The following is a 25,044-nucleotide window of genomic DNA, read 5'->3' on the forward strand; positions in this document are numbered from 1 at the left end:
AGCAGGAATATATGTGACCTTACAGGCTTTATTTGCTCTTAACACACACACACTTACCAGCTCTCCTGGACTTCTCCATCTCTAATTTACTCCTTCATGTCTCATACGAAATAAATTTAATATCACATTCCCAGACAAGACCTAGAGCTTTATTTCGACTACTGTGCAATAATACTTCTACTCAGCATACAGGTACATTTATCACCATAGGTTTATATAGGTCATGCCACAAACCAGGAATTCTTTTTTTTTATTTTAGGGAAGAGCATTAAAAAAATACTGTGAGAAAATGGAGACTTACAGCTACATGATTTTGCAGGCTGCCACACTAACATGAATGCAGGTCAACTTTGCTTTTTGCTTTGCTTTTAATTACATTGCTAGACACACCCAGCAGCTATTTTGCAGTACTGAGTTGAGCTTTTAGTTTCTTCAGGCCACATCTTATGCCTTTCAGCTACTCTTGACTTGCAGAACTCTAGCAGTTTCTCAGCCCTAACCCTCCTCCCTCAGCCATTACACAGGATATATCAAAATAGAGACTTGTGTGTCCTGCCCTGGTGTTGCAATACATTTAGAGAAAACTACAGTCAAGAGAGGGCCAGATGACAATTTCAACATGAAAAAACAAGAATGAGTTATTTTCTCTCTCAATCCATAGTTACTTTGTGGCACTTATCTCTAGTCCATGTTCTGCAAGCTAAATTTCAAACAAATTTAGCATAAATACTTTAATGAATTTAAGTGCAACCGAGCAAGATTAAACTTCTGGCAAAGAAAATCCCTATGGAGTTGATTACTAGAAGTTAAGAAAGCATACCTGGGAAAGGATATATAGTGTCTTCTTTTACTGTTCTTTAGCCATCTATTACAAGAGACATTAGACAGAGCTAAATAGACCTCTGTTGTGAATAACTACCACATCTTTATACTCTGGAAAAACACATTACCTTGTTTCCCTGCCTTGAATAATAATGATGATAATAATCATCCATGGAAAAACCTTCTAAAGTATACTAAAGGTAAGTGACAGAAGAATAAGCTTAGTATGGGAAATTACCAAAGGAAGAAGCAGCAAAACACAAGGTATTTGACTGGATTAAGTTGTTTCAAGCCCTCCAACAAATTGGCTCATACAGACCTCACACTGCTCAGGACCCAAACAATAATAAGTAACACCAAGAGTACCATTTGTATTGAAGGATAGAGTCTATACTTCCTCCAGAAAAAAAGAGAAAATAATTTCTACACATGTGAAGTGCTATGAAAATGAAAAAATCAGAAGCCATTGCTGTTTTAGAGGGGGCAAAATCAGTTGCTGAGAGAGGTGCGTGGGATTCTTCTTCCTCACTCCGTGAGGATTTATAGGTCAAAACACAGCAATGGGTCAAGGGATTCAAAGAGCTCACCCCTCATGGCTCTTTCCCCACTGCAGAAGCCAGATGAAATTCCTGTGCTACAGCACATTTTCTGCACTATTGTCTCTGCTCTCATTAGGACGATCAAAAACCAACTCCCACAGCAAAAATCTGTTACTATGCCTCTCACTCAGTATCTTATGTACAGATTTATATATGAATTAATAATCTATGCCTTCAGCTCAGGAAAAAAGCCTTTTGTACCTCAGTCTCAAGAGATTTCTAAACTCAGGCCCTGCAGGCAATGAGTGACCATTTCCCCCACTTCTACGGTGAATTACTAAAGCTGATGAGCAATATTCTGGCAAAAATGCTGATTCAAGAAAACGAACAGTATTCCTTCAGAACATGTTTATTCTGCTAAAACCCTCCTCAGAGGCCAGGCGGGCAGGCACTCCCTGCTGTCTGACCAGCTGGCTGGCCTGGCTGGCACCATTCCAGCCTGGCTCCCCACCGGCCGGGCAGTGCGCCAGGCAGCCCTGGCTGGCAAAGAACCACTTCTGCAAAAAAACTAAAACAAATTGTTCTGGTTTGCCTCTAGTTCCACCATTTCAACAATCTATTCCAGCATGGGATGAAACAAAATGTCAACACCCCAGAATTTTCCACAAAAGAGAAATAAATATCCTTTTCTGGTCAGTTTTAGTCACAGTCTGTAGGTGTTCTACTGCCTTTTCACAAAAATAACTGTCTTAACAGGGTCTGCTTCAATGCCCCTGCAGAAGCATGGAATTAAACACAAGGACTATTGAGGAATCAGTCCCAAGATGGTTAAATTAATCAAGTTTTTATAAATTATCTGATGAAGTCTGAGGAACTGAATAAAGACTGCTTTTACAATAGAAAGCCAAAATTATTGAGGTTACCTTTACTGGAGCCTGTGTAATTCAATATATTCATAAGTGACCTAGAAATAGCAGAATAGGAAGGAGTTTTTTGATTATTTGGAGTACTCAAAATTGAAATTTACTGTAGAGAATTGCAGGAAAATTGTATCATCCTGCATGACTTGGCATAAAGAGGCACATCAAGTTCAGTGCCTGCAAATGTAAACTACCTACATGGGGAAAAGATGGCCAAATTCTAAAGGATGGTGGGGTTTAAGTAACTCCCTCTGCCCAGAAGATAATGGGTCATTTTGATTAGCTGCACAAAAGCCATTCTCAAATAGACAAAGAATTAACAGAGTAGAAAACAAAACATGACAATCTCTGTCTTAATCCCAGTCCACCTGAGTCTTGAGAACACGTTCAAATTCTAGATCCTCACCAAAAAGAAAAAATAAATAAAAGTGAACTGGAAAAAGATTCAGGCAAGTTATCAAAGTTTCTGTAAATCCTAAGCCAATTGGCAGAGGAATTACAAAGGAGGACTATAACAAAAATCCATCTGATTATGACAGACATGGAAGGGCAAATAGGGATAATTCCTTTCTCTTACTACAGCAACTCAAAGGCCATCAACTCTGACCTTTTTGGCAAATATTTTAAAACAAAGGAAAGTGTCTTCCTCTTACAACAGTCAAACTGTGGAACTGAATGTCACTGTGTGATGTGGAGATAAAAATTGTGAATTAACTTATACAGATAAAAAAATTTTCGAATACAAGTTGATCAACATGTATTAAATGTATATTGATGCAAATACTAGGTATGTTTCTAAAGGCCAAAGTTGACAGAAATAAAGGGAGAAGTATTTGACCTCATCTGTTTCTTGTATTCATTTGGGGCCTGCTACTGGCCACTATCACTGTAGGTACCCAGTTAGCTGAGCTGCAAGTACTGTCTTTATGATAAACAGGTATTTGGAAATGACAGACTTGATTTGGGTCCTGTAATTATTCCTCTCTCCTTCCCACCTCAAACTCTGCCACAGTTATTATATGTTAATTTCTGTTTCCAGACAATTTATCTCTACGTGTTTATGCCTGCACAAGAGCTATGTGCTGTATGAGAAGTGACCAAGCCTTTGACCCCATGCTCTTGGATTAAATGAGCATATTTAGATCTTGACCCTTCAGGAAATGATTTTATAATAAGATGTTAGCACTGTTCCACAAGGAACTCAGTATTTTCCATGCTGCCTCACTAGAGTTTTCTATCCCATTCTGTATAGAAACCCTGAGTAAGCACCTGGAATACCTTGGGCTTTGTGAAGATGACACAGAAGCTGAAGATCAGATCCTTGAAAGTTTGAATGGGATTCTCCTGGCTCTTACTGAAGATAGTTAAGTATCACTTTGGATCACCAACTTGCACAATTCAAAAGCATTAATTGCAGGTTTTGACTATTGTGATAGTCTGTATTTCAAGGAGTGATTGCTGCTGGAACCATAGCTGTCCTCAGGCTGTGTTGCTTTCTTTTATCTCTGTATAAAAATCACAAAGTTACTGGTCACTAAAATACCTAAAACTCCAGAGAAATTCCAGATTTAATATTCTATTTACTACACACTCCTAGGATTAATTTAGGGTGACCCTATCAGGTCAGGCATTTTAAAAGCAGTTTCTAGTCTACTTACACAAAAGTCCCTAAAGCCTCTGCACAGTCTCCTAAAATGACGTAAAGCTGCATTTATTTGAGTCTCCTGGCAGATGGTGATTTACCACCTTCAGGACAGCTGGCCATATTGTCAATGAAAAAAGGCTATGGGAATTGTCTGCTCTAATTGCTAGTTTAATAAAAGATGCTGTGCCTAGCTACAAAATTAATTGCTAGGCCATACCTCAGGAATAGCATCTTAATCCCTGACTTTCCATGCCTTATGCAAGCATCCTCTTATAGTCCAAGAAGATGAAACTCTTTTCCTCTTTGCTTTGCCACCCCTGCTTCAATTCAGCATAAAGCAGAGTAATCAGCTGGAAGCACACTTGCTGCAATTCAAGTAGATGACTGTGCCCATATATTCAGAGTGAGACAGACTTTAAGAACCTTGTTAAATCAGAGCCTTGGATCCCACAGATACCCACTCAGAACTCCAGGAAACAAAGGAGCATGTGAATAAAACAGCTGCAAACCTACTGTAGGTATTGCTAACACTTATCATTGCAGAGCAGAGATCCTTCCACCTACTCAGAGAGACTGGCATCTTCCCAACTTTGGCAAAAATCCTGAAGGGCAATCCACAATGCGCAGTGAAAGCAGCCCACGTGCTTTCAGAGATAGCCAAAAATGGTAAGTTGTGCTCAAGTATTACTACAAGGCATCTTACAGCACATTAGCTGCGTGTTTTCACTCCTGAATTTTGTTTCATGGCTACCAGCCATTGCTATTGCAATTGTTTCATTCCTAAATTGCAAAAGCCTGGAATTCCCTCTCTTTTATCTATGCAGAGGAAATGAAGAAACCATGTATTGAAGCAGATTTGGTTCTAACACTGATACCTTTGCTGGAGAGCACAGACCAAGAAATGCTGCTTCATGCTGGGAGGGCCATTGGCCGTATCTGTTACGATAATCGTAAGTATCCACTGAAAAGAAGCTGATTTTCCCTGGCTCTAAGGCATTACTTTAAAAGGCATTGTAACCTGTAACTCATAATAATTTTATGAGACCTGAGCACATAATGCACTTCAGCCTCCAGTTAGGTATACAATTCACACAGCTCACACAAACCTGGCTGAATGCACCCTAAGCACTGCCTGAACTCTGGGTTTCCCCCCCGTATTTTTGACTTCAGGGTAGCACATCTCTGTCAGAACTGCGTTGCAATTACAAGAGGAGCAGAGCCTCATACATATCTTGATCAATTTTGCAGAACTGCCTTGGGTCCAAATCCTGAATGGCTTGGACTTCTTCCAAAGTAATAAGAACATCTATAAGGGAAAGCACTTGTTTAAAAACCATGTTAGAAAAAAGCAGACTTGAAAAAAAACACCAAACCAAACTGAGATATCTATCTATGCAAGGAGTGGTCTTTTCTGAAGACCACTACTTGTATGCAAGAGAGCTTTGTGCTCCAAAGTACCTGGACACCAGCTTGCCTGCTGTCTCACAAACTAAACAATTTTCATTTACTTGCCCAAACCGTTTAAGATTTTTCTTTTAACTCCCAGACTGACCAAAATATTTATTGTATACTGAAAGTAATATGGAAATTTTCACCCAGTATCTTCTATCCACTACCCACTGCCTTCAACCTATCTTCTCTTATCCTTCTGGTGTGGATCTGCACAGCTTTACTTAGAAAGCTGTGGGTTTGCCTCCCTGCACTGTTCTTATGAAATCCAAATGTGATGGGTACCTGGTATAGATTCCACTAAGCTCCCTGTGAATTACATGTATTTGCCAGGGAATGACACATAATAGATTAAAAAAAGCTTTTCCTTGCAATAACACTCCTGGCTCATGCAGCTCCTGTATACCAGCATTGCTACAGCATATGGCCATACTGCACATCTGCTTCCCTTCTGGCAGAGCACAGGCCCAGCACAGATTTGCCAAGACGACTGTGATGTGCTTTAATAAATTCTATTACTAATACAGCAATAAATACATCAAAGAGAAGAAAAATTAACTTCACCATTCCCTCTCTGAATTTCCATTGCCCATGCTACAATAGCACCCAGATCCTTCCTGGTGTCTGCCATACACGCTGTGACCCAAGCAGGAGCCCAGCTCTCAGCAAGACACTGCTGCACAAGCAGTGCCCTTGTGCTGGTAAGAAACCATCACTGGCCAAGTTTGTATCTTATAGTTCTTGGCATTCTCAAAATCATTTTAGATATTAAGCAAGCATTCATTACAAAACTAACTACAAAAAGAAAGAAAACGGTCATCAGGAATTTTCCTCAGCAAGCACATGTGGATGGAGAGAGTGGCTTAATTACTTAAGTCAAAGTAGAATCAGGAGGTTTAGCAAAAATTTGTTCCAAACTTGCATTTCCTCCATACACACATTAGCCTGAAGCTACCACACAAAGGCTTTACAAATTCTAACAGTGTGAGAAAGAACCAGACTACATTACTGCTAAGCATCTCAGCTGGACCCTTTCCACTGATTTAATCAGTTCCTGATTTAATCACCTTTAACATCTATGCTTTGCTGACCAGGTGACCTTCAGGAGGAGCTGGTGAAGGTTGGAGTAATCCCATCACTGGTTCGAATATTAACTGACTATGCAGAGAGTGAACCACTTGTCCACGTTGCTCTATTGGCCTTGTACAATCTTGCAGACCTTGGTAAGTAAGGTCTTTTTTAAAAGTTTTTTAAAGTTTTTGCATCTTAGAGCAAAATATCATCTCCACACTGTCACTGCACTTCCATGCCCACACATTTGTTGGCTTTGTTTTGTTTTTCCTTTGGTTTTGTGGTGAGGCAGGGGTGGCGGTTTTTTGGGCTTTGTTTTTAACACATTACTGATACCTAATCAGGAACTGGCCACACTATCTGGATTGGAGAAATAACTACTCTTCTATGGAGCAGCAGCATTTACTGGTACTACATTAAAACAATTCAGATTTAACAGACAGCTTTTGGCCCCAAAAGAAGAGATGGCATAACTTCATATAATAAACTGAAAATTTCAGCTACTTCAGAGATGGTACATTAAAAGCCTGTTTATTAAAATCTCATTTCTATTTAATAATTAAGTATCCATACTTACTGAAACAGCTTCCATTTTCATTTACACAATTTTCAAAGCAAAAGCTTTGAAATCCTCTGATTTAGAATATATTTGCCCTACTTTACGCAAGTTGTGAGTAGTAATAGAAGAAAAAGACCAAGTACAAAATTATTATCACTCTCTATATATGGTCTGGCTAAAATTTGATCTACTGCTTCCTCCTTTTAAGGGGAGAAGCAGGGAAGGGGACATGGTATCACACTGTCACATTATTCTCTAAGTAGGTCTGTCCTTATTATAGCTCTTACATTATTCAATATATGCCATTAAAATGTATTCTATGTCAAACAGTGGCAAGCTTTGCTAACATACATCTTGATGGTGTTTAGGAACCCAGCAAGACTAGAAGCCCCTAATCAAGGCAAAAAATATACTACTACAGCAAAGTGACATGTGCTAATGACACTTTCTTGTGTTAAATAATCATACTCCAGGTGGATTTGTAACAGTCAGGTAAATTAAGCCAGGATTAATCTGACACCTATGAGGTCTACAGGAATTACAGAAAAAACAGTTAAAGCAGCTGGAGGGAGAAGGGATAGAGCTTTCCTGTCTCAGTGCTGTCCAAAGAAATAGAGGAGTCTGTCAGAACAGAAAAAGCCTTCAAAAACAGGGTCTAATCACTTCAGATCATAGAGAGATATGCTCTAAACATTTAATCAAATAAAGAAACATTCAAAATCCTGACTTTATCACATGTACAGATTCAGCCAAGGAAGCTCTAAGCATGACCAAAGTTGCTGAACAGCTGGTGAAACAACTGAGGAGAGCAGAGAGCCATGAGAGGTTAGAAATTGTCTTTGAGGTCCTGCAAGCACTTGCAGAAAACGGTAAGGCTCCTTTTGGTCTGGGTGGAACAAGGGGAGACTGGGTATTGAACTGGTTTAAGCTCTGGGTTCCAAGTTTGCAATGGGAGCCTGCTAATGGAACTAGTAACCCTTTCAGGAGAAAAAAGCCAAAAGAACATGCAAGATCCTGGCCTGAACAACATTGTAAGAGGTGAGACAACAAAGAAAGGAGGGAGAGAGTAGCACTTCACCGCATTTCAGTAGATCCAAAAGACAGCAGATTCAAATTTATTCTCCACGGTGGGTAAGAGGAAAGCAGCAACACAGATTGTATTTTTAATTTAAAAAATCAGAACAACTGGGTACCAAGTTCAATTCCTGTTTAGGTCATTTACTTAAGAGCTCGACTCACTGCTCCTTGTGGGTCCCTTCCAGCTCAGAATATTCTGTAAATCTGTAAAGATGTGTACTCTAAGCAGCAGTGCCAACATTGGTCCACTAAAAATATCTAGATATCTGACACAGATTTTAAAGACATGAAAGCTCATGACTGGCAACACAAATGTCAAAGACCAATGCAGAAAGTTTTGCTCATTCTGCCTTGGTGTCATCCTAGCTCCAGAAAGCTGTTACAAACAAAACCAAAACAGTGACTGCACCTGAAAAAAACACTAGCTAAAGTTCAAGGATTTAGCTTTCTATTTAGCTTGAAATGCTTCCACAAAGAGCCAAGAAGTTTTTAATGTACTTTTACTGTGATCTCTGCAGATGCTCTGAAAGTGCAGTTGGTGGAGGCAGGTGTGGCAGAGGTGCTGTCTAAAATCCTGCTGAGGCTCCAAGGCAGTTCACAAGCTGAAGATACATGCATTGTGAAGGCTGCATCGGATCTCATTGTCTCTCTGCTTCTTGGAGGTAAAAAAGGGAATATTACAGGCCAGGTACATAAAGAATCAGCATCCAGAAGTCCCCACAGCAGAGGAGTTGCCATCTTCTCTGTTGCTTTCTTTTACTTAACAGGGACCCATCCACAATCTCTTTTATCATCTGTACAGGAATCCTTCTCAGGCACCACACTTTTCATTTCTATAGCCTAGAGCCCAGTGCTTGGGCTACCATGCTTCCCTTCAGGCACGTACGTGTGTTGCCTCAGGTGATCTAAAACCCCTGTGTCTGTCCCTGGCCAGGACACAAAGGCCACGTGCAGGAGCTTGAGCCATTGTAGCTGTACTGTGGCTATAAGGTCACACCCTGCTTCTGTAACTTTACTTCCAAAGCTGGCTCAAGAGCCAGTCTTAAATTTGAAGCTAATCACATTGAGTTGCAGGGTATTGAACTACTCCCCCATTCACTATTCCAGATCTGTTAGGTACTTTTGAGTATCTGGGTTAGCAAATGAAATGTAGTAACTTCTTGTAGTCCAAGTTCTGCATCTATCTATTAGGAGCAGACTACACACATTGGTGACCCAGATGTTTTACTAAGACTTTAAGCTGATTTCAGGAACAACACAAAAAGGCTCAAACTTTGTTTATATTGCTGCTATGCTGTATTTTGGGTAATACAGATTAAAACATCAAGAACTGGACACTTACACTGCATCCCACCACTCTCAACCCCAAAGCAATCAACAACATAAAGGTCTTAAATTATTAACCTTTACAACAATCTAAGTCATCACTTAATGACAGAACAGTTCACTTTGGGGCTAATTATAATCAGATATGAGATATTCTCTATTTCTCATAACACAAATAAGTACATACAGAAGGTTTTTGCCTAGGGCTGTGGCATCATCTCTTAGAACATGGATACTTGCACCACATCCAGACACTTGCAGCTACCAAGACAGGGGCAATGCCTATTGCTAATTTTACAAAACAAATTGTAAGGTTGGTTATTCTCTACCCTTCAAAGATGGAAAGCCACTGTTTGTGAGTGCAGAGAAAACCAACACTATCAGATTTCACTACTCCCTGGTTCTGAAACAGTTACATTCTTTTCTGCAGACTGGAGACTTGCATGCTTTTAAGTTCTAGATGCTAGTGATACTAAAGTAATTTGGGGGCCATAATCGTGAAAAATGGGTCAATCAGGTAGGCAAGCTTTTGCACTTTTCTTTTTCCTGAACCACACCTTATTACAGGGGAGACTCTGGAAATATTTCATCGGGAATATATTTTTTAGAAATAAACAAAAACAAACAAAAAAAAAAAAAACCAACAACAAAAAAAACCAAACAACAAAAAACCCCAACCAACCAACCAACACCAAAAAAACCCACCTTAAACAACACCACCACACAAACAAACAACCCAAAAAAACCACCCCCACACAGTTATTGATGTTTGAGGTTTTAAATCACTTTTCCGAAAGGGAGGGCTACTCAGACACATTGGCAGGGGGGAGAGAAATCTCAAGATAAGCCATTTTATCTTTCAATTCCTATTATAGAAAGCAATGAGCCTTTATACTATGCAGAAGGAAACAGATTCTTATAAGCAGACTCCTGGAAGGCATGCTGTGCTCAATCCATCAGCGAAAGATCCCCACCACACTTCCTGTCCTTTGTCACCGACAGCTACCGTACTTGCTTCAAACAGAGTTAACAAAATTGCTCAACTTTCTGCACTAATAGGTGCTTAATTATTATAAAAGATTCCCTCAAATCTGTCTGAATATTGGTTTTGTTGGGTTTTTTTTTTTTTAAGCAAGCTATCATCCACACATCTCTTCACCTCCACCTCCATCTTTCCAGGCTCCCTTTCTTCCTTGCCTTATACCTTGTTCTGAATCAGCCATTGTGCCTCATGGCTCTACAAAGGCCACGGAAGTGCCCCCAGTGCCTCTAACTGGCTATTTCAATTTACTCAGCTGAATGACTTGCTTTGTCTCTTGCTCTTCTCCCCCCATCTTCCCCACCACAGCATTAGATGTTTCATGTGGAAGAAGCAAATAATCTCTCTCATGCCTCACTATGTGCCACTGATGTGTGCACAGTTTTTAATCTGGGAGAAAAAAAGTCCTATGGAAATCTGATCTCAGCATCAAATGACTTCTAGGCAACGAAAAGATGACAGACAGCTTCTGCAGCTATGAAAAGTGGTTGTTCCTATCAGACTTTAACTATGAGCCATTAAATTGAATGTTCTGCTGCTATTAAAGCAAAAACTCCATAGGAGAAAAAAGCAATTTGGAGCTCTGAGACAATCAAAGCAAGGCAACCACTAATGGGCTCTGCCTATTTGCACTTTACTACATGAGAAAAAAAAAAAAAAAAAGCTCTGACATTCTTCAGTTTGAGAGGTGGGGGAGAAGAGAGAAATTAAGTTCAATTAAGGTTAGTCTATATGAAGATCGAAATTTTTTCCCTGTAGAATTTTATCAGGCCAAAAGAGGTGACCTATTTCTATGGAACCTGTTCCTAAAGTGGACTGGGCAATTTTTCCTCATATACTCTGATCTCCAAAGATTAGGAGCAGGCAAGAGAACACTTGAAGAATGATAAGCAAAACCATCAGCTTTTCACAATGTGGGCATAAAACGGTATCAAAAGATTTTTGCGTGAGTAGAATTCTAACTATTTCACAGACTAACAGATCTCTCAGGAAAATATCCAATTACATTTTATAAGCTTTTGACAAATTCTTATCTAACATATGTAAGAATACAGGGGAAAAACAGGCTACTAAGTGAAATGTTAAGAGACGAGAAGAATAATAAGCACTTGTTCAGAAGACATGTTCAAAGGACAACAGGAGTGTCTATGACTTGGAGGTGGAAATATCATCCAAACCAGCAAAGGTGTTAAAATTACTAAGGCCCTTTTTCACATGCTATACATACAAAAATTAGAAGCCTGTACACCTCAGTCTGTAAATTTAGTTAGAACCATAACAAGTACTAAAGATACTTTTGGCCAGACCATGTATTTGCACGAGGTGTGTACAGTTCCACGGATAACTCTTTATTCCAAGTGAACACGTAGTCTATTTAGTGTTCACACTGTTTTGCCATTTTTTAACTAACAGCCTTCACAAGGTAGGAGCACAGCAATAAGGAGATGTTCGTATGTGTCAGGCATATACTTCTCTTGAGGCATAACAAACTGCATAAAGGAAAATACAGAAAATTATTTTCCAAATGGCATCTTCAAAACACTTCCTTCAGAAAGGATGCCATCAGTAGCATGGAAGGTTTCCTTTTGCTCTTTAGCAGAACTTTCTCATTTCCTAATAAGGTGAGCTAAGCAGCTTCTGAAAACAAAGCTGCCACTTGTACAGAGCCAAGTTCTCAAAGACAGAAGGAGACAGAGACATGCACTGACAAAATACTGCAGAGCATTGCTGGGGAAAGCGGTAGTTTTTTGGAATGGACAAATCTGCTCCTTCACTTGGATTAAATAAACCAGATCTCTTCAGGTCAGGTCATATTTTCCTACCTTTATGTGAGTGCAACACCAATAGACTTTTCATTTCAGAAAGTGTGTTTCTCAAAAGAGGTAAGAAAAACCTAGCTCTGATTCTTTCAAGGAGTAGTTAATGATAACTTATTTCATAGAAAACAAGGAATAACAGCAGTACAGAACTAGTAATCAGATTTACTGTTGGTGGATAACATCCCTGGTTTCACAATAGTGTCTTAAATCAGTAGAATAGTGAAATTAAAGGAGTGTTAAAGGTATCCTGGGAAGAAATGGAAGATGCCACTGGTATTCTACTACATATATAGTGGAAAATACAGCAGCACTGAGGAAAACAAACAAACAAAAAGACTGGAAAACCTAGGGTTTTGAATTTGACAGTGACTGTCCCTTGAAAGCTCTCTTAAGCTAAACTTTACTGGAGTCTGTCTCAGCATCAGTTTACAGGTAGCTGAAGCTTACCTCTATCTAGAGAGCTGAAGGTTGCAAAAAACAATGCAATATCTATAGCCTTGATCTTAGCAAGACATGAAAACAGTCAAGACTCCCTGAATTCTGAATTTGCATTATTAGTTTCTATCATTGTGTTTCTTACCTGTCTCACCTGCTTGGTTCTGCCCCTTTCTTCAGATAGCAGCTGTTTGCGCATGGTCCAGCTGGGAGTCATACACCAGCTCCTGGACCTGCTGGAGAAGCACGTCCAGAGCAGGGACACCTCTGTCCAACAGGCTGCACTCAGTGCACTGCAGAACCTCGCTATTCCAGGTACAGTCTGAAGACAACTGACTCACTGCGATTCTTTGTAAAGATGGGTCATCTGTGCAGCTCTGTCCAACTCACCAATGCCAGTCCCTTGTGTTTTGAGGGGCAATTGACTTTTCCCCCTCTCCTGCAGGAACATACAGTTGAATAATTCATCAGGACTTCCTCATCTACATAAAGAGTTTAAATATCATAAACCGTAATCTCATTACCAGCTGCTAAAATTGTTTCATATTAATAGCATACAGCAGCTCAAGACAAAAAAAAATCAGAACAGGGTTTATAGCTTAAAATACAGAGTACAAGGTGGAGATAGCTGGTAGGGATGTCAGACTTTCTCTTCCATAAAGCCAATATTCACTGCTACATACAGAACCACTAAATCGTAATGTTCTTTGAAGATGCGTTGTAAAAAGCTCAACTGAATTATAAAATATCAATATATTAATACAGAGCATTGTGATTATCTGTTCTGTTCAAGTCTATTACAAACGATTTTAGAGCTTTCCAAGTGTGTGGACACTTGAAATGCTATTCCTACACTGCAGTTTTCCTCATCAATTCATAAAAATATCTGTAATATCTGTTACATATTCTAACAGAAATGCAACACTTCTAGAAACACAAACTCTATCACTTTCAACAGTATAATCTGCTACCTGAAAAAAAAAAAGAAAAAAAAACACTGAGTGGAAATCCATAAACATTAATTAAATATGGGTCAACACTTGGAAACAGACACAGAAGAACTCTTCAATTCAAGTATTGATCTTAGAGAACAGATGCTTATAAAAAAAAATTGAAAAAGTCATTATGGTCTAGTAAAATGAGTCAGTCTGTGCCACTGAAAAACAAGGACATTAAGAGCAATTTACTTAAGAGGGTCTGCTTCCCAATTTTCCCAATAAAAGGACAAAGGGATATAACAGTTCTCTCATTTCACTGTCCAATCTTCCTCACTACTCCCCCAAAAATGCATGCAGAAATGGGAAAAAAATTGCTCTGGAGGAAGCAGCTTTTGGTAGCACAGCTAAGCAGTATTAAGACTCCTTCCAGACACGCTTATGATTATTACCAGGGATTACTGCACCAACCAGTGGAGTAAAGATGCAAAAATGAGGAGAGGGAAGCACAGAAACAAAGGCATGAACAACAGGGGATCAGTGAGCTCAAATATGAAAAGAAAATCCATTTTCAAGAAATATGGCTGAGTAAATCACATCTTCCCCCCGGTTCAGTTAAGATGAACTGGCACAGAAAGGTTTCCTCATGTGAGCGGGCAAGTGGATGGATAACCTATTACAACTAGAAAAAGGAAGAGAAACAACAATGTTGTGTTTTATGTACTTATTCTGGCCAGGGCTAAGTTCAAAATCAACCAAAATAACCCGAGAGCAGTTCCCTAGGGAAGTTTTAGCCCAACAGAGAAGTCTAAACAATCATGTAGTCCTGACTTAATTTCCAAGCTCTCTAACAAGTTGAACTTTTTGCTAGAAGCCTAACACAGCACACAGTTCACAACAGTTATATCTATATTTCAGATGTTTGTGTCATTACTGAGCCTCGCATCAACATCTCTTTTCCATGTTCTAGTTGTCAGCAAGGTTCAGATGCTGGAGGAAGGTGTTGCGGAGCGGATCGAGGCGCTTCTAAGGTCAGAGAGTCCTCCTGTGCAGTGTAAACTCCTCGGAACGTTACGGATGTTAGCAGATGGTCAAGGTAGGCACCTACTAATGTTCACTGAGATCAGCTATGAACTCCCCTCCTCCCTTACCCTGCAAAACAAGGGCTGTGCAAGACTATGGGCTAAGTGTCCTCCTAACCTAATTCCACTCAATCTGGAGAGCTTCCAGCAGAGATTACTGCCAGAGGCTGCACACTTTCCAGACTGACCCAGTCAGCCTCAGAGGTAGTTGAGAAACAAACCACACAAAGAATCCACAGTAGTCGGTGAGAATGGGCAAAGGCCTTAAAAGATGATGTTTTTCACCAGAGATACAGCAGCAAGGCATGAGTATGATGAAAAAGAGCCAAGCTGTAGTGTCAAATCACAGGACAGCAAATCAATAAAGAACTAGAGAACATAAAAGGAATAAAGGGGGCTGGGTTGGAGAGAGGCAGGAGAAATTCATTTCTACCAGTCTTTCTATACACATTGGCAGTTTTATCGTGCTCATGTGGTTCAAATGTTGAATTTACTTTGCATGTTAATGTATTGGATTATCTATTTGCACTTCAGTTTAACACAGAGGGGGGTATGCAAAAGCAACAATAATCTTTCTGTGCACATCACTGCATTTTGAGAAACATGCACAATGTTGGAATTACATTAAGATCTACTTCAATATCTTAATATACCCTTAGGCTTACTTAGCTCTTACCAGAGCACAATACAAAAACAAGCGTCGTGGGGTTTGGTATTGTCTTTCATATTGCCAGAGCAGCTGCTCTAGAGCACTAATCAGTAGTGATCCCTTGATATGCAGGAATGAGATATGCCAAAACCAGAACCAGAATAGTTATGACCATTTTGTGACAGGAAGTGACAACTGACATGGGACAGTTACAGACACCACTTCATTAATTATATGGAAGAAGATAAAACCTCACTCTCCTACATTTCACACTGCTTTCAATTGCACTACTGCAGGCACCCCTTAATATGACAGCTACTTGCATCTTTTATCAAATTAACATGCACAATAGAAAATTTAGATCTAGCCCTTGTATTACTTTCCACTGCTTCCAGTCCAGTGAAAAGCTGCTTTTACTTATATTTCACTGTGGTAGGAAATGAACATTACAAGATATACAGAAACCTAGAATCTTCCTGCTCTGAGGCTTTGAAGAAGTCATTTTAATGTCATTTCTCTAAAGTTGTATCTCAATTGTGACAGGGGGGAGCATTTAACATTTGAAATTGAGACATCACAGTAACACAGATCTAAATTATCAAACACTAAACTGTCTTTTTTTTTATTTACCAGCCCTAATACAAAGTTGGAATTTGGCACAAGGTACAACTTCTAAATCTGACACAACATTCTTATCAAAATGCAAAGTAGAATAAAATATGAAGGAGATTCAGTGTTTATCCATTCCCACCTCTGAACATAAAATTCTATCACTTTTAATTACCTTCTATTCTGTTTACCCATTGCCCTTAATTAACTCAGCCTGAAACTCTTATGAATACACATCTACTAAGAAGTCCACACTAAATTAGTTAATTGCCTTATCTAGTATAAATTCATTACTCTGACTATCAGCAGGCATGCTGAGGCTTACAGACTAGAAGAGGTAGGTTTCTTCCTAACCACAGAAAACTGCAGGCAGATCTGTCACCTTCATTACTATAAAGAGATGTTAACTCCTGGTTCTTCTACCATTTTACTTCAGAGGAGCAGAATAATTTGTGCACTTCAATAGCCAAAGGACTTTCAGCACAACTGAAAGTTCAATCCTATAAAATGACAAATTTGAATAAATTTTAAGTTAAAAGGTTTTCCTGTTAGGAAAAACTATCAGGTTTTATCTCAAAGAGCTCTATTGCCTGCCAAACTGAGTAAAGAACCTGCCTTTGCAACAAACCTCTTACACTGGTTCCATCCTCCAGCCTCTTTCTTCAACTTCCTGTACTAAACTGATTACCATGATCTCTGCAGACTAATGAGTAACATCTGAGTAGAAAGAAAAGTCTTGTGTTACAGGCAATAACATGCAGGTAGCTGTGCAATGCCCTGTAACTCTTATCTCAAACTATGGCAGCTAGGCTATAAGCTCCCAGATTCCTTGTGGGATTTTGACCTGTGGATTGTTCCTTAGTGGACTGGACAAATTAAAAAGGAAGTGTGTGTACTTCCCCACCTCCTTCCCCCAAAACAGAGTATAGGCTAATTTACAGCTTCTTGAAAATATCCAGAGCAATCATGTGGTTTACTGACACTGACCTTCTGGTGCATGCTCTATTTGACCCTGCCAGCATATTTCAAAAGAAATGCAACACACAGAGGAAAGGGCCAGATAAAGGAACAGGAGCAGGGTGATGCCTCTATCAAATCTATCCCTTCTGTTACAGGTGTTAATATAATTAGAGTTCCACGTCTCAGGAAAAGTTATCTAGTGAGGTTTTTTCAGATGTCAACCATACAGACTAATATTTCTAGCAAGTCTTGAAATAGGATTCCTGAAACACAGGGGAATGCAAATTAAAAGGCTCTTCCACACTCAAGGGGAATTTCTGATGATGCCTTATATGTGGTTCAACACACATCCTTAAGACTCAGGTCATCCAATTACTGACATGCTGCAGTTCTGTACTAAGACTTGACTTCCCATGCTACCAACAGTAATGAATTATCACTGTAACAGCACAAACAGGCTCCCAAGAGCCCACGGTTACATTCATGCAGGGCTCAAAGTGCAAGTGCAAAACACCAAGTGGGAAAGGGACAGGCCCCCTGAAGTATCGCAACAGAGTATTTGCTTTCATAGAAAGCTGCTCATTTTCAGCCCTACTTCAGCAGCCTCTTGAAAAGGATACGTCTGTTGGAACAGCTTGTTTTGTCCTTCCCCTGCACAATTCCTTTGGTAAGTATTTCCAAGATCCTTTAAAAGCCCAAAGCTGCAAGCAGAGTTCTTAGAGGATGCTGAGTGCATGCACGGCCCTAGTGACTTCCACATTCACATTCCTGTGGCAGACAGACAGAGGTCTGATTTCAAATGCCTCTTGATGATGCTTTTCTCTTCAGCTGACGCAGCTGAAATCCTGGGCCATGACCCCATGCTGCTCAACAGGCTGGTGCAGTGGGGCAGTGTGAGTGACCACAGCAGCATCTGCAGAGAGGCAAACCGGCTGCTGGCATCGATCCTGCACCACAACAGATCCCAGGTACGAGAACTACTGCTCTGATACATTTCTACTTCACCCTTCTCAAATATTTTTAGAGCTTGTTGACACAGCTAGGGATTAAACAGCACATACAGCTTTACAACAAAAACCATGAAGGCTCACAGTAAAAACCTCTCTGGTCTGCCTCAACACCAGTAAGGGCGAAGTGAGGGGGAAACCTGTGCACTCTGTAACCACAGACACCTCACAGAAACAAGCACCATGGTCACTTACTGTCACTTGTCAACACTGACCCTCCTCAAGTAAGGCTTGACAAATGGTAAGCAGGTAAAGCTTTTCTATGTCCATAAATATGTTTCAAATTTTAAATTAAAACGGTAAAAAAACCCCAGGCCTGTCCTAAATGTCAGTCCTCCAGCAGCTCCAAAGAGCCCAGTTATCCATGATGAATGAATCTGGCATGATCTTTATCTGCTGGTACTTTAGAACAGGCTTCTGTCTTTTGTAAATTGTGCTATTACACACAGGCATCCCAGCCATGCTTTACTATGAGGTAGTGATTAAAAACGTAGATATTATCTTCACAGGCTTTGATAAAGCAAAACTAATCCTTGCTAGTTTGACGACTTGAAATGAAAGAGTGGAATAAGGACAAACTGAAACAAGACAAAATATATATATCTTACAGATATGCATCTATATTTAATTCTAAGTATTGATATTCCAGGTAAATTAGACCAGCTCTAAGCAGACACATATGATCAGTGCCAAAAGCAGTGTTATCTCTAGTCTTTGAATACCATCAGTTTGCACTGCAGCAGACAAGTAATTTCCATCTATTCAGAAGCTGAAGAGTGCAATCTCATTTCCCTCTCCATTCTACTGTATTCCTATGTCAGATTTCCATCTGTTTTACCTTTGCTTTAACAGGAAGTGGTCAGAGCCATCCAGGCAGCACAAGGAGTGAAGCATCTGGTTTCCATGACTACAAGTGAACATGGTGCCATGCAGAATGAGGCTCTGAATGCCTTGGCAATAGCATCTACAATCGATTTAGGTATTTTCCTCCAGAAGCATTTATCGGTGCAAGATCCTCAATTATTAAGAAACATTGTCATGCTGTTAATTCTAGGTAACATGTATGAAAAAGCATGTTTCCTTGTCTAGATTTAGCTCTTCAGCATGAAATAAAGGTTGGCAGCCATTCAGATCATAAAATCAATAGGCTTTGGGAATGGCCTGAAGTTTTGCTTCTTATTTAGGATAGAGTCAAATCATCATGCTGTGTGGACAGGCACTAGCTATTCGAGTAGCATGATATGATACTAGAAACCTACACAAAAAAAAAAAAAAAGAGGGAAAGTAAAGGTGACTGAGATAAGAAAAGATGGTAAAGGCTAAATGAAGGACAAATTATATACCCGAATGGTCAATGAAGACTATAAGTAAAGGAAATAATCTTAAGACATACATGAGGAAAGAATAAAGCAGAAGCATAAATTAAAATGCATTGTAGAAGCTGCAAATGAAGCAAATAAGAAAACTGTAGATTCAAATGACTTTTCCCTGAGCTAATTTTCAGTTACCACACAATTTTTTTCAGATTTTTCCTGTATGACTTGAAAATGGGTCTCAATTTATTACACCACCACAGAAATCTACAAACATCAAAAGATGAATTGAAAAGAAAAATAAGCTTGACATTTGTAACTTCCTACAACAACAAGTATGATTGTGAAGAGCCCACGTTACAACTTGCCTACCATTAAATTCTCAAACTCATTTGGCCAACTAATGTGAACCAGCATTTTTAGCACTGAATATTTCAGGTTTTAATTTATTATGAGGTTAACTTTATACAGCCAATAGTAGACTGGTCCTGTCTTCAAGAATGAGGCCAGTAAAGAAATTCTGTACAGAAAAGAGCACAGAAATTCTTCAGTACCGAAGGCAGATGCTCAAGACACAGCCAATCTGAAATGAAGCCAGTGAGGAATTTTTTTTTTTTAAAAAGCATATTCACTTTCTAATTTCTTTTCAGATAACAGCTATGGGTTACTATTTGTTTACTTATTTTTCAGAAACCCTTGAAGAATCTTTTAAGGAATCACAACTAGTTCAAAGCTTACACAAACTTCTACAAGATGATGATACAAGTCCTGAGGTGAAATACAATTCAATGGGCCTTTTGTGCAGACTTCTTAATTCAGGTAACTTCATCTTAAGTTGTCTGTGATGGAAGGATGGGTATTTGTGATGAAGTGTTTTCTGTCACCAAAATATGCTGCCTGCAATGCTCCAGTGAGTAAGTAAAGGATATTAGAGGTTCATTCTGTATTGATCACCAAGAATCATAGTCAAGTAGCTTCCTTCTTTATGAAAAGCTGATTAAACCATCCATTGATTAAAACAAATAAAAAAGGCTTTATTCCACTGAATCAGTGGCATAATCAAGTCCCAAAATAGCAAAATGTTGATTAAAACGAATAAAAAAGGCTTTATTCCACTGAGTCAGTGGCATAATCAAGTCCCAAAATAGCAAAATTAGGGCCTTGGAGTAAAGGGATCTTTGTCCAACTTGACCACACACAATTGCCTGGCAGTCCCAGAGAATTTTTGTGTCCAAAGACACAGTCTGTACCATGCTCAGAGGCAGGCATACATTTGTTCCGCCTGTGCAGTAAGCAAACCAAAGCTGAGATAAAGCAGCCATTTCAGCAACGCTGCCTTCACACAGCAACTTTCAGTAATGCATAGCAAGGGTATTATTTCAGTTTCACTCCATGGTCAGGGAAGACTTAAAATGCTTCAAGCAGGATGGGACGATCCTGGATGTGCAGCAGTACACAAAAACAAGCACCTTGAAACCAGGACTCCAAAGATCTCATTGCAGTTTCTCACATCTAAACACAAAAATTACTTAAATTGAAAATAACGATTGTACTTAGGCAAAGATGGATCACAAGGTGAGCTGCCTTTCAAATCCTGGAGCCACCCTGTATTGACAGACAAGCTGGATTTTGCAGTATACTCTGTTTTATCCCTGTAGCCACACAGATACTGGAATAGGACAAAGCACTTGCAGTGCTACTATGAAGTGTTGACATAACAGATGAGATCTATAAGACTTTTTTCCAGAGATGTAGATACTTAGCATTTTATAGACTAACTAGAACACTAAGAGCTGTCTTACTAGTGTGGAATGGTAGCAAAAAGTGCTAGAAATTGTCCTGTATTAAAATTTCAAAATTTGGGTTTTTTCTGTTGATCAGCTCTTGGAAGTCAAACAGGAGGAAAAAACCTTAATCAGTCCAATACTTCCAATGGCTGAAAGAGTACCTATTGAAAAAAAGAATGCTTTAATTAAAGTAGCTCATTATGAACAGCAAGTACTCCAAACTTTTTATCTTACAACAATTGTTGGGAGCCACTATATCATGGCAGGTCAGCATTTCATCTCTCGTTCAGGTGATCTGAGACAAGAAATAGAAGAGGACAAGATTAAAGACACACTTGAGCGACTCTGCAGTCACAGCAATGCAAATGTGGTCAAGGAAGCCATCACAACATTACAGGTTTTGAGAGGAGAGACACCCCACTAACCTCCCTTCTCCCACGTGGCAACCCAGTACTGCTGCGGAGGCAAACACCACCAGCTTTGCAACCCTTGCATTTGTCATGCTGCTGCATGAAGCCCAGCTGCAGCTCCTGCTTTGAAAGCTGTATATAAAAATCCCTCATTTGCACATCTCTTTGGCCTGATACTTGCACCACTGCTGCTCTTCACTGAGCCTCTAACACACAGCAGTAGGAATATGTCCTGTCAAGCAAGTGGTGTTAGAAAACATCACAGGAGAAACATCAGGCAATTATCACTCATACATTTTTCAGCTGCTTGGTTTTGTGACATTAGGATACACACTTGCAATTTTTCTTGTATCAATAGGACTTTTAAATACTTATATAAAAGTCTTAAGCTTTTATCATGCAACCTGACACAGGAGTTAGATTACATCTGTAGCTTAAACAATACAAAGGGTTAACCAGCACCTGTTCAACCTCTGCACATTGTGAATCACACTGTGAGCTCAATTGTTAGGTGAACATGTTAAAACCAAAACTGTCTTTAAACTAACTCCCCCTTCAATCTCCAATTTTAAAGCTCATCTCTGAAACTTCACCGGCTCCTGTCACAAGTTATATTCCTAAATACCTGAGGCTACAGTCTTGTCCTGATTTCAGAGGTGCACGTGCTGTAAACCTGGAATGAGACTCTGCAAAAGCAAAGTTTTCAAGAAACTGCAGTCAGTGAACACACAGTGCTTGCACAAGACACAACAATAAAGTTGGTTAGAAATTACAAGTGGGCAGGGGTGAGGATGTGAAGGCAGCCATTATCACCCATAAGAGAAACTGGGTTTAACTTCAGATAATGGAAAAAAAAAGTAGTAAACAAATGTCTTTGAACATTTCTGTGGAATCCCTTTGTATCTAAACAAGGTCACTAGATGAGAAGGTAACAGATTCTATTCCACAACTTGTTCTTATGGGAACTTTTTGAAGCAGTTGAAGGTATGTGGCAATCATGTTGTCCAGACCTAGGAGACCAAATTCAAAATCATGTAGTGGTAGAGATTGAAAAGCTCAGGAGCAATTACTTTTTTTCCAGCCAGCAGAAAAGCTGAGAAAAAAATAGACAAGCACTGATCTTCAGAAACCTACTATAAAGCAGACTGTATTTAGAAGTCAACAAGACCTCATGTTCTCAAACAATTTGAGAACTGGCCTATGTCTGCAAACAAACATGACAACTTTGTTCCTGCAAAAGCTTTCCCACTTGCAAAACTCAGTAACGCTACCATGTGCACTACACTCATCACGAAGTATCACTCTCAGGAGTACTCTTCAGAAAGGGAATTTCATAAAACCACCCCAGGCAAGTGCCACTTGGTGAGGAACACACAAGCAGGTTTTTACCACATAACAGGAGAAAAGAAAAACAGAGGTTTTAACTTCTTTGATGTCCAGAGATTTAATAGTTACTCTACACCATTCTGCAGCTGTTCCCTTGTTCATGGCTTTCCATTAACAGAGCAGAGAAAAGCATCAGTCTTATCTATTATTCAACAGACCAAAGTGAAAAGAAAAAATATCAAGAATTAGTTTCCGCAAAATACACAAACAAGCACCCCTGGACCTTCACCATTTCTGAGTTATCCACAAACTGCAGTCTCAGTAGCCAGGCTAAACCTTAGAGAGTGAAATACTAGTGGACTGGAAACAACAAATCTTAGGAATCAGACCTCCAGGAGTAGAAAATATTAAATTTTTATTTAATCAAATTTAAGGCTTGAGAAAAAATATATTGAAAGTCACTCGGAAAAGCCATCTCAGAAGAGGAGACAGAAGCTCCCCTTCCAATGGCTGAACAATGTTCAAGCAGCATGACAATGCACAGGCAGTAAGGGGAAGAAAGAGGGAAGGATGGAATGGGGAGACAAAACCCAAGGCAATTCTACACAGAAATCAATCGCCACATCAAGCTCCATGGACTGGAAGCACAAGTCTGTCCACATGGCACTGCATGAGGTCACCAAAGCTTAAGACCTCTTGGGAAGAAACATTCAGGTTTTCACAAGGCAAGCCAAGGTCCTCTGGTCACAGCACTTTTTTCAGTGCTTATATTCACCCTCCTCTTCATGTACAGGGAAACTGTGTCCAAATGCAGTTATATTAATAGAAACAGAGGCAGTTGCACTGTCAAACAGACTGACAAATACATACATTGCTTAACAGAAATCAATTGTGCTCATTTCTGAGAAATAAAAGTGATCACATTTAAGTTTGCTTCTCTCAGTCCAGTTCTTCAAGTCTGACCTCATTTGACATCTTCATTAAAAACCTTGGTTCCACTGTAGTGTTTGTGAAGTTGTTCCAAATGCAACAGCTGAAATCTCAACATCAACAATGTATCAAACCTCACTGTGAGATCACTGAATTACTTTCCTTTGAGGTTTTAGAGGCAGGCTCACACCCAGCTACTTTTATTGACAAGACTTTTTTTAGACCATAACCTAAATCTTTCGCCATGAAGTCACTGCAGGTCCACAGAGAAGGGGCTAAATAAAACTAAGTAGAAAGTATTCCCATTACAAGCCTGAAATTACACTAGCCATGTACGGGGGTACTTCAGAATGTACAGAGGCAAAACAGGATTTTAAAAATGATACTGAATAAGCACAAAGAAGTTTATCCACAGTGGCAAAAAAGAAAAATCACTCCACAGATTTAAAGATCCTCAAGTAAAGTTGAACTTCTCTCTATTTCAGTTCCAAATAACTGAAACACTGATACAAAAGCTGGTGTTAATATGGCTAAAGCCATTAAGAACAACCTGTGGAAATACAACACTTCAGTTAAATTCTGTCTTGCATGCAAACAGTACTTCAAAAAGAAAAAGTATTACTTCATCTTCAGTTAACTTGGTAAGATTTGCAGACCCTGGAATCCTAATCTGTAATGATGGCTCCTGTCAGCAGCTAATTTCAGTGCATGAGCTCCACAGCCATCTTTGACACCGGGATGATTTTCACCAAACTGCTGAAATTCCTTCCTAGCACTAGGAGCTGACAGTGCCAAAAACTAGCAAAGGGGAATGTACTCCCTAGCTGGCATTTTCAGTGCACTGTTTTATGAATAAGAAGTTACAAATCAGAAGCATCCTTCTCCAATTTTACATCTATCAGATTATCACACATAACCTTAACCAAGCAAGTTGGTTGATGAGGTGTTGCAAAGTTTCAAGCACCAGAATTTAAAGCAAAGTTTGCTGGACACTGCTCTGCTGCTTGCAAAGTTGTAGTACAATCACACATTCCTGGCTGTTTCCTCATGGATCAGATTCAACAAATAAGTAATACACACCTCACATTCAAGGCTTTACAGAAGAAATGCCTCTTGCTCTCCCCTCAGTGATCTACTGCTATGGTTTTCTTGTTGTATACCAAAGTTAAGAGTCACAGGTGTACTTCCAGCCATTTTACTTTCAGGTTTTCAGATGAGTTAATAGCAGACTACCCTCTGCTACTGTAAGGAAATCAGCCATCCTTAGACAAGCTTCCTTTTCCTGTTGTGTCTCGATCACTGGCCAGAAAAAGAACTATGAAAGCTGAAGTACA

General features: G+C 39.5%; 1 protein-coding gene across 1 annotated transcript in view; it reads left to right on the plus strand.

Annotated features, from left to right (window-relative positions):
* Positions 1-23,708, plus strand: part of LOC103623738 (rap1 GTPase-GDP dissociation stimulator 1-like) — a 31,750-nt gene extending 8,042 nt beyond the window's left edge. Inside the window, exons 2-13 of the mRNA XM_017746362.1 lie at positions 3,534-3,644; positions 4,470-4,592; positions 4,751-4,876; positions 6,470-6,598; positions 7,749-7,874; positions 8,601-8,744; positions 12,883-13,017; positions 14,608-14,733; positions 17,766-17,905; positions 18,797-18,923; positions 19,948-20,076; positions 21,335-23,708. Of these exons, the coding sequence (XP_017601851.1) occupies positions 3,534-3,644; positions 4,470-4,592; positions 4,751-4,876; positions 6,470-6,598; positions 7,749-7,874; positions 8,601-8,744; positions 12,883-13,017; positions 14,608-14,733; positions 17,766-17,905; positions 18,797-18,923; positions 19,948-20,076; positions 21,335-21,468 (1,550 nt within the window). The 3' untranslated portion in view covers positions 21,469-23,708. The remainder of the gene's footprint in view (positions 1-3,533; positions 3,645-4,469; positions 4,593-4,750; positions 4,877-6,469; positions 6,599-7,748; positions 7,875-8,600; positions 8,745-12,882; positions 13,018-14,607; positions 14,734-17,765; positions 17,906-18,796; positions 18,924-19,947; positions 20,077-21,334) is intronic.
* The last annotated feature ends 1,336 nt before the right edge of the window (positions 23,709-25,044 follow it).

This window comes from Corvus brachyrhynchos, unplaced genomic scaffold (genome assembly GCF_000691975.1).
Source record: "Corvus brachyrhynchos isolate BGI_N302 unplaced genomic scaffold, ASM69197v1 scaffold279, whole genome shotgun sequence".
Classification (NCBI taxonomy): Eukaryota; Metazoa; Chordata; class Aves; order Passeriformes; family Corvidae; genus Corvus; species Corvus brachyrhynchos.